At 41.4% G+C, this 11583-nt stretch overlaps 1 protein-coding gene across 1 annotated transcript in view; it reads right to left on the reverse strand.

Moving 5' to 3' along the window:
• LOC121559651 (glycine receptor subunit beta) overlaps positions 1 to 11312 on the reverse strand; it is a 62409-nt gene extending 51097 nt beyond the window's left edge. The window contains 2 exon segments of the mRNA XM_041872766.2: positions 8471 to 8578; positions 11120 to 11312. Coding sequence (XP_041728700.2) covers positions 8471 to 8577 — 107 coding nt within the window. The 5' untranslated portion in view covers position 8578; positions 11120 to 11312.
• Positions 11313 to 11583: the final 271 nt, after the last annotated feature.

Consider the following 11583-nt stretch of genomic DNA (forward strand, 5'->3'; position numbering starts at 1 on the left):
ACAGCTGTCTATAACACAAACACACACAGACACTACTACTACAGCTGTCTATAACACAAACACACACAGACACTACTACTACAGCTGTCTATAACACAAACACACACAGACACTACTACTACAGCTGTCTATAAAACAAACACACACAGACACTACTACTACAGCTGTCTATAACACAAACACACACAGACACTACTACTACAGCTGTCTATAACACAAACACACACAGACACACTACACAGCTGTCTATAACACAAACACACACAGACACTACTACTACAGCTGTCTATAACACAAACACACACAGCACACTACTACAGCTGTCTATAACACAAACACACACAGACACTACTACTACAGCTGTCTATAACACAAACACACACAGACACTACTACTACAGCTGTCTATAACACAAACACACACAGACACTACTACTACAGCTGTCTATAACACAAACACACACAGACAGCTGTCTATAACACAAACACACACAGACACTACTACTACAGCTGTCTATAACACAAACACACACAGACACTACTACTACAGCTGTCTATAACACAAACACACACAGACACTACTACTACAGCTGTCTATAACACAAACACACACAGACACTACTACTACAGCTGTCTATAACACAAACACACACAGACACTACTACTACAGCTGTCTATAACACAAACACACACAGACACTACTACTACAGCTGTCTATAACACAAACACACACAGACACTACTACTACAGCTGTCTATAACACAAACACACACAGACACTACTACTACAGCTGTCTATAACACAAACACACACAGACACTACTACTACAGCTGTCTATAACACAAACACACACAGACACTACTACTACAGCTGTCTATAACACAAACACACACAGACATAAACAGCTGTCTATAACACAAACACACACAGACACTACTACTACAGCTGTCTATAACACAAACACACACAGACAAATACAGCTGTCTATAACACAAACACACACAGACACTACTACTACAGCTGTCTATAACACAAACACACACAGACACTACTACTACAGCTGTCTATAACACAAACACACACAGACACTACTACTACAGCTGTCTATAACACAAACACACACAGACACTACTACTACAGCTGTCTATAACACAAACACACACAGACACTACAGACAGCTGTCTATAACACAAACACACACAGACACTACTACTACAGCTGTCTATAACACAAACACACACAGACACTACTACTACAGCTGTCTATAACACAAACACACACAGACACTACTACTACAGCTGTCTATAACACAAACACACACAGACACTACTACTACAGCTGTCTATAACACAAACACACACAGACACTACTACTACAGCTGTCTATAACAAAACACACACAGACAGCTGTCTATAACACAAACACACACAGACACTACTACTACAGCTGTCTATAACACAAACACACACAGACACTACTACTACAGCTGTCTATAACACAAACACACACAGACACTACTACTACAGCTGTCTATAACACAAACACACACAGACACTACTACTACAGCTGTCTATAACACAAACACACACAGACACTACTACTACAGCTGTCTATAACACAAACACACACAGACACTACTACTACAGCTGTCTATAACACAAACACACACAGACACTACTACTACAGCTGTCTATAACACAAACACACACAGACACTACTACTACAGCTGTCTATAACACAAACACACACAGACACTACTACTACAGCTGTCTATAACACAAACACACACAGACACCTGTCTATAACACAAACACACACAGACACTACTACTACAGCTGTCTATAACACAAACACACACAGACAGCTGTCTATAACACAAACACACACAGACACTACTACTACAGCTGTCTATAACACAAACACACACAGACACTACTACTACAGCTGTCTATAACACAAACACACACAGACATCACTGTCTATAACACAAACACACACAGACACTACTACTACAGCTGTCTATAACACAAACACACACAGACACTACTACTACAGCTGTCTATAACACAAACACACACAGACACTACTACTACAGCTGTCTATAACACAAACACACACAGACACTACTACTACAGCTGTCTATAACACAAACACACACAGACACTACTACTACAGCTGTCTATAACACAAACACACACAGACACTACTACTACAGCTGTCTATAACACAAACACACACAGCACTACAGCTGTCTATAACACAAACACACACAGACACTACTACTACAGCTGTCTATAACACAAACACACACAGACACTACTACTACAGCTGTCTATAACACAAACACACACAGACACTACTACTACAGCTGTCTATAACACAAACACACACAGACACTACTACTACAGCTGTCTATAACACAAACACACACAGACACTACTACTACAGCTGTCTATAACACAAACACACACAGACACTACTACTACAGCTGTCTATAACACAAACACACACAGACACTACTACTACAGCTGTCTATAACACAAACACACACAGACACTACTACTACAGCTGTCTATAACACAAACACACACAGACACTACTACTACAGCTGTCTATAACACAAACACACACAGACACTACTACTACAGCTGTCTATAACACAAACACACACAGACACTACTACTACAGCTGTCTATAACACAAACACACACAGACACTACTACTACAGCTGTCTATAACACAAACACACACAGCTACTACACAGCTGTCTATAACACAAACACACACAGACACTACTACTACAGCTGTCTATAACACAAACACACACAGACCAGCTGTCTATAACACAAACACACACAGACACTACTACTACAGCTGTCTATAACACAAACACACACAGACACTACTACTACAGCTGTCTATAACACAAACACACACACAGACACTACTACTACAGCTGTCTATAACACAAACACACACAGACACTACTACTACAGCTGTCTATAACACAAACACACACAGACACTACTACTACAGCTGTCTATAACACAAACACACACAGACACTACTACTACAGCTGTCTATAACACAAACACACACAGACACTACTACTACAGCTGTCTATAACACAAACACACACAGACACTACTACTACAGCTGTCTATATACACAAACACACACAGACACTACTACTACAGCTGTCTATAACACAAACACACACAGACACTACTACTACAGCTGTCTATAACACAAACACACACAGACACTACTACTACAGCTGTCTATAACACAAACACACACAGACACTACTACTACAGCTGTCTATAACACAAACACACACAGACACTACGCTACTACAGCTGTCTATAACACACACAGACACTACTACTACAGCTGTCTATAACACAAACACACACAGACAGCTGTCTATAACACAAACACACACAGACACTACTACTACAGCTGTCTATAACACAAACACACACAGACACTACTACTACAGCTGTCTATAACACAAACACACACAGACACTACTACTACAGCTGTCTATAACACAAACACACACAGACACTACTACTACAGCTGTCTATAACACAAACACACACAGACACTACTACTACAGCTGTCTATAACACAAACACAACAGACAGCTGTCTATAACACAAACACACACAGACACTACTACTACAGCTGTCTATAACACAAAACACACACAGACACTACTACTACAGCTGTCTATAACACAAACACACACAGACACTACTACTACAGTTGTCTATAAACACAAACACGCACTACAGCTGTCTATAACACAAACACACACAGACACTACTACTACAGCTGTCTATAACACAAACACACACAGACACTACTACTACAGCTGTCTATAACACAAACACACACAGACACTACTACTACAGCTGTCTATAACACAAACACACACAGACACTACTACTACAGCTGTCTATAACACAAACACACACAGACACTACTACTACAGCTGTCTATAATACAAACACACACAGACACTACTACTACAGCTGGCTATAACACAAACACACACAGACAGCTATTTGTCTATAACACAAACACACACAGACACTACTACTACAGCTGGCTATAACACAAACACACACAGACAGCTGTCTATAACACAAACACACACAGACACTACTACTACAGCTGTCTATAACACAAACACACACAGACACACATACAGCTGTCTATAACACAAAACACACAGACACTACTACTACAGCTGTCTATAACACAAATACACACAGACACTACTACTACAGCTGTCTATAACACAAACACACACAGACACTACTACTACAGCTGTCTATAACACAAACACACACAGAACAGCTGTCTATAACACAAACACACACAGACACTACTACTACAGCTGTCTATAACACAAACACACACAGACACTACTACTACAGCTGTCTATAACACAAACACACACAGACACTACTACTACAGCTGTCTATAACACAAACACACACAGAAACTACTACTACAGCTGTCTATAACACAAACACACACAGACACTACTACTACAGCTGTCTATAACACAAACACACACAGACACTCAGTGTCTATAACACAAACACACACAGACACTACTACTACAGCTGTCTATAACACAAACACACACAGACACTACTACTACAGCTGTCTATAACACAAACACACACAGACACTACTACTACAGCTGTCTATAACACAAACACACACAGACACTACTACTACAGCTGTCTATAACACAAACACACACAGACACTACTACTACAGCTGTCTATAACACAAACACACACAGACACTACTACTACAGCTGTCTATAACACAAACACACACAGACACTACTACTACAGCTGTCTATAACACAAACACACACAGACACTACTACTACAGCTGTCTATAACACAAACACACACAGACACTACTACTACAGCTGTCTATAACACAAACACACACAGACACTACTACTACAGCTGTCTATAACACAAACACACACAGAAATACAGCTGTCTATAACACAAACACACACAGACAAACAGCTGTCTATAACACAAACACACACAGACATACACTACAGCTGTCTATAACACAAACACACACAGACACTACTACTACAGCTGTCTATAACACAAACACACACAGACACTACTACTACAGCTGTCTATAACACAAACACACACAGACACTACTACTACAGCTGTCTATAACACAAACACACACAGACACTACTACTACAGCTGTCTATAACACAAACACACACAGACACTACTACTACAGCTGTCTATAACACAAACACACACAGACAGCTGTCTATAACACAAACACACACAGACACTACTACTACAGCTGTCTATAACACAAACACACACAGACACTACTACTACAGCTGTCTATAACACAAACACACACAGACACTACTACTACAGCTGGCTATAACACAAACACACACAGACAGCTGTTTATAACACAAACACACACAGACACTACTACTACAGCTGTCTATAACACAAACACACACAGACAGCTGTCTATAACACAAACACACACAGACACTACTACTACAGCTGTCTATAACACAAACACACACAGACACTACTACTACAGCTGTCTATAACACAAACACACACAGACACTACTACTACAGCTGTCTATAACACAAACACACACAGACACTACTACTACAGCTGTCTATAACACAAACACACACAGACAGCTGTCTATAACACAAACACACACGGACACTACTACTACAGCTGTCTATAACACAAACACACACAGACACTACTACTACAGCTGTCTATAACACAAACACACACAGACACTACTACTACAGCTGTCTATAACACAAACACACACAAACACTACTACTACAGCTGTCTATAACACAAACACACACAGACACTACTACTACAGCTGTCTATAACACAAACACACACAGACACTACTACTACAGCTGTCTATAACACAAACACACACAGACAGCTGTCTATAACACAAACACACACAGACACTACTACTACAGCTGTCTATAACACAAACACACACAGACAGCTGTCTATAACACAAACACACACAGACAGCTGTCTATAACACAAACACACACAGACAGCTGGCTATAACACAAACACACACAGACAGCTGTCTATAACACAAACACACACAGACAGTGGCTATAACACAAACACACACAGACACTACTACTACAGCTGTCTATAACACAAACACACACAGACACTACTACTACAGCTGTCTATAACACAAACACACACAGACAGCTGTCTATAACACAAACACACACAGACACTACTACTACAGCTGTCTATAACACAAACACACACAGACAGCTGTCTATAACACAAACACACACAGACAGCTGTCTATAACACAAACACACACAGACACTACTACTACAGCTGTCTATAACACAAACACACACAGACACTACTACTACAGCTGTCTATAACACAAACACACACAGACAGCTGTCTATAACACAAACACACACAGACACTACTACTACAGCTGTCTATAACACAAACACACACAGACACTACTACTACAGCTGTCTATAACACAAACACACACAGACACTACTACTACAGCTGTCTATAACACAAACACACACAGACACTACTACTACAGCTGTCTATAACACAAACACACACAGACACTACTACTACAGCTGTCTATAACACAAACACACACAAGACACTACTACTACAGCTGTCTATAACACAAACACACACAGACACTATTACTACAGCTGTCTATAACACAAACACACACAGACACTACTACTACAGCTGTCTATAACACAAACACACACAGACAGCTGTCTATAACACAAACACACACAGACACTACTACTACAGCTGTCTATAACACAAACACACACAGACAGCTGTCTATAACACAAACACACACAAACACTTACTACTGCTACTACTACTACTACTACTACTCTACACTACTACTACTTCTACTGCTACTACTACAGCTGTCTATAATACAAACACACACAGACAGCTGTCTGTAACACAAACACACACAGACACTACTACTACAGCTGTCTATAACACAAACACACACAGACACTACTACTACAGCTGTCTATAACACAAACACACACAGACACTACTACTACAGCTGTCTATAACACAAACACACACAGACACTACTACTACAGCTGTCTATAACACAAACACACACAGACAGCTGTCTATAACACAAACACACACAGACACTACTACTACAGCTGTCTATAACACAAACACACACAGACAGCTGTCTATAACACAAACACACACAAACACTTACTACTAGCTACTACTACTACTTCTTCTACTGCTACTACTACTACTGCTACTACTACAGCTGTCTATAATACAAACACACACAGACAGCTGTCTATAACACAAACACACACAGACAGCTGTCTATAACACAAACACACACAGACAGCTGTCTATAACACAAACACACACAGACACTACTACTACAGCTGTCTATAACACAAACACACACAGACACTACTACTACAGCTGTCTATAACACAAACACACACAGACAGCTGTCTATAACACAAACACACACAAACACTTACTACTGCTACTACTACTGCTATTACTACTACTACTACTACTACTGCTACTACTACTACTACTACTACTCCTACTACTACTGCTACTACTTCTGCTACACTAGCTACTACTACTTCTACTACTACTACTGCTACTACTACTTACTACTACTGCTGCCACTACTACTACTACTACTACTACTACTACTACTGCTGCTGCTGCCACTGCTGCTGCTGCTACTACTACTGCTACTCTACTACTACTACTACTGCTGCCAGCCACTGCTACTGCTACTGCTACTGCTACTGCTACTTCTAATGCTACTACTACTACTACTGCTACTGCTACTGCTAGCTGCTGCTACTAGCTACTACTGCTGCTACTGCTACTACCACTACTGCTACTGCTACTGCTACTGCTGCTACTGCTACTGCTGCTGCCACTACTACTACTACTACTACTACTACTGCTGCTGCCACTACTATCACTGCTGCTACTACTACTACTGCTGCTACTACTACTACTACTACTACTACTACTACCACTGCTGCTACTACTACTACTGCTACTACTACTACTGCTGCTGCTACTACTACTGCTACTACTACTACTACTCTGCTACTACTACTACTACTACTACTACTACTGCTGCTGCTACTACTACTACTACTACTACTGCTACTACCACTACTGCTGCAACTGCTACTACTACTGCTACTACTACTACTGCTACTGCTGCTGCTGCTACTACTACTGCTACTACTACTACTGCTACTACTACTACTACTACTACTACTGCTACTGCTACTACTACTATTACTACTGCTACTGCTAATGCTACTACTACTACTGATAAGGACTTACGAAGGACAGATGACTTGCTTTCCCTTCTTGACTTTCTTAGCTGGTTTTCCTCCACTCTCTGCAGACTGGGCGAGGGTTAGCAGGAGGAGGATTATAGTCAGCTCCATTCTGTTGGATAGATAAACATTTAGTGGCACCGGTTAGTCGAGGTAATTGAGGTAATATGTACATGTAGGTAGAGTTAAAGTGACTATGCATAGAAAATAAACAGAGAGTAGCAGCAGCGTAAAAGAAGGGGTGGGGGCAACGCAAATATTCTGGGTAGCCATTTGATTAGATGTTCAGGAGTCTTATGGCTTGGGGGTAGAAGCTGTTAAGAAGCATTTTGGACCTAGACTTGGCGCTCCGGTACCGCTTGCTGTGAGAGAACAGTCTATGTCTAGGGGTGGCTGGAGTCTTTGACAATTTTAGGGCCTTCCTCTGACACCGCCTGGTATAGAGGTCCTGGATGGCAGGAAGCTTGGCCCCAGTGATGTACTGGGCCGTACGCACTACCCTCTGTAGCGCCTTGCGGTCAGAAGCCCGAGCAGTTGCCATACCAGGTAGTGATGGTGCAGATGTAGATCCTTTTGAGGATCAGAAGGACCCATGCCAAATCTGTTCAGTCTGAGGACACATGCCAAACACAGTGGGGTCCAACATCATTGACACCCTTGATAAAGATTTAGATGTACAGTGGGGTCAACATTATTGACAACCCTTGATAAAGATTGAGATATACAGTGGGGTCCAACATTATTGACACCCTTGATAAAGATTTAGATATACAGTGGGGTCCAACATTACTTGACACCCTTGATAAAGATTGAGATATACAGTGGGGTCCAACATTATTGACACCCTTGATAAAGATTGAGATATACAGTGGGGTCCAACATTATTGACACCCTTGATAAAGATTTAGATATACAGTGGGGTCCAACATTGTTGACACCCTTGATAAAGATTGAGATATACAGTGGGGTCCAACATTATTGACACCCTTGATAAAGATTTAGATATACAGTGGGGTCCAACATTATTGACACCCTTGATAAAGATTGAGATATACAGTGGGGTCCAACATTGTCGACACCCTTGATAAAGATTGAGATATACAGTGGGGTCCAACATTATTGACACCCTTGATAAAGATTTAGATATACAGTGGGGTCCAACATTATTGACACCCTTGATAAAGATTGAGATATACAGTGGGGTCCAACATTATTGACACCCTTGATAAAGATTGAGATATACAGTGGGGTCCAACATTAGCTGACACCCTTGATAAAGATTTAGATATACAGTGGGGTCCAACATTATTGACACCCTTGATAAAGATTTAGATATACAGTGGGGTCCAACATTATTGACACCCTTGATAAAGATTGAGATATACAGTGGGGTCCAACATTATTGACACCCTTGATAAAGATTTAGATATACAGTGGGGTCCAACATTATTGACATCCCCTTGATAAAGATTGAGATATACAGTGGGGTCCAACATTGCTGACACCCTTGATAAAGATTTAGATATACAGTGGGGTCCAACATCATTGACACCCTTGATAAAGATTTAGATATACAGTGGGGTCCAACATTATTGACACCCTTGATAAAGATTGAGATATACAGTGGGGTCCAACATTATTGACACCCTTGATAAAGATTGAGATATGCAGTGGGGTCCAACATTATTGACACCCTTGATAAAGATTTAGATATACAGTGGGGTCCAACATTATTGACACCCTTGATAAAGATTGAGATATACAGTGGGGTCCAACATTATTGACACCCTTGATAAAGATTTAGATATACAGTGGGGTCCAACATCATTGACACCCTTGATAAAGATTTAGATATACAGTGGGGTCCAACATTATTGACACCCTTGATAAAGATTGAGATATACAGTGGGGTCCAACATTATTGACACCCTTGATAAAGATTGAGATATACAGTGGGGTCCAACATTATTGACACCCCTGATAAAGATTGAGATATACAGTGGGGTCCAACATTATTGACACCCTTGATAAAGATTGAGATATACAGTGGGGTCCAACATTATTGACACCCTTGATAAAGATTGAGATATACAGTGGGGTCCAACATTATTGACACCCTTGATAAAGATTGAGATATACAGTGGGGTCCAACATTATTGACACCCTTGATAAAGATTGAGATATACACTAGTCTAACACACACACACTAGTCTAACACACACAATATTCTAGCATTACAAACGTACTGAGTATGTCTACCAACCCCCTTTCTCAGTCATATTGTCCTGACTCATCACAATACAACAGCTGACAGACAGACAGACAGACAGACAGACAGACAGACAGACAGACAGACAGACAGACAGACAGAGAGAGAGACCAAGGGAGAGAGAGAGAGAGACCAAGGGAGAGAGTGACAGAAAGAGAGAAAGAGACAGAGATGGGGGGGTAGAGAGAGAGAGAGGAGAGATGAAGAGAGGAGAGATGAAGAGAGGAGAGATGGAGAGAGGAGCGATGGAGAGAGAGAAAGAGGGAGAGATGGAGAGAGAGAGGGAAAGATGGAGGGAGAGATGAGAGAGAGAGAGGGAAAGAGAGTAAGATATAATGTCACAATGAGAGATTATTGCAGAATGTAGAGAGCTGTTTGTCTTACCTTAACACTCTGGTTGCTCCGCTGGCTGCTGCGATGTTTAACAACGGTGTTGGTTACAGCAGCGTCATGTCCTTTCCTCTGTCTCCTCTCGTGTCCCGTTCTCAAGTTCAACCCAGAGCCTTCCGCCTGCCCGCACAATGACGATATATCTGTCAGAAGATAGACTGAGGGAGGGAGGGAGGGAGGAAGGGAGCATTTGTGAGTGAGAGGAAAGAGGGAGGGAGTTTGTGAGAGCAGGAGAGAGTGTGTGTGAGAGTGAGGCAGAGAGAGAGAGAGACGGTGTGTGTCAGTGTGCATGTGAGAGAGAGAGGCGAGGAGAGAGAGACTGTGTGAGAGAGGCAGGGGAGAGAGAGACTGTGTGAGAGAGGCAGGAGAGAGAGACTGTGTGAGAGAGAGAGGCAGGGGAGAGAGAGAGACTGTGAGAGAGGCAGGGAGAGAGAGACTATGTGTGTCAGTGTGTGTGT

Source organism: Coregonus clupeaformis, unplaced genomic scaffold (assembly GCF_020615455.1).
Source record: "Coregonus clupeaformis isolate EN_2021a unplaced genomic scaffold, ASM2061545v1 scaf2476, whole genome shotgun sequence".
Classification (NCBI taxonomy): Eukaryota; Metazoa; Chordata; class Actinopteri; order Salmoniformes; family Salmonidae; genus Coregonus; species Coregonus clupeaformis.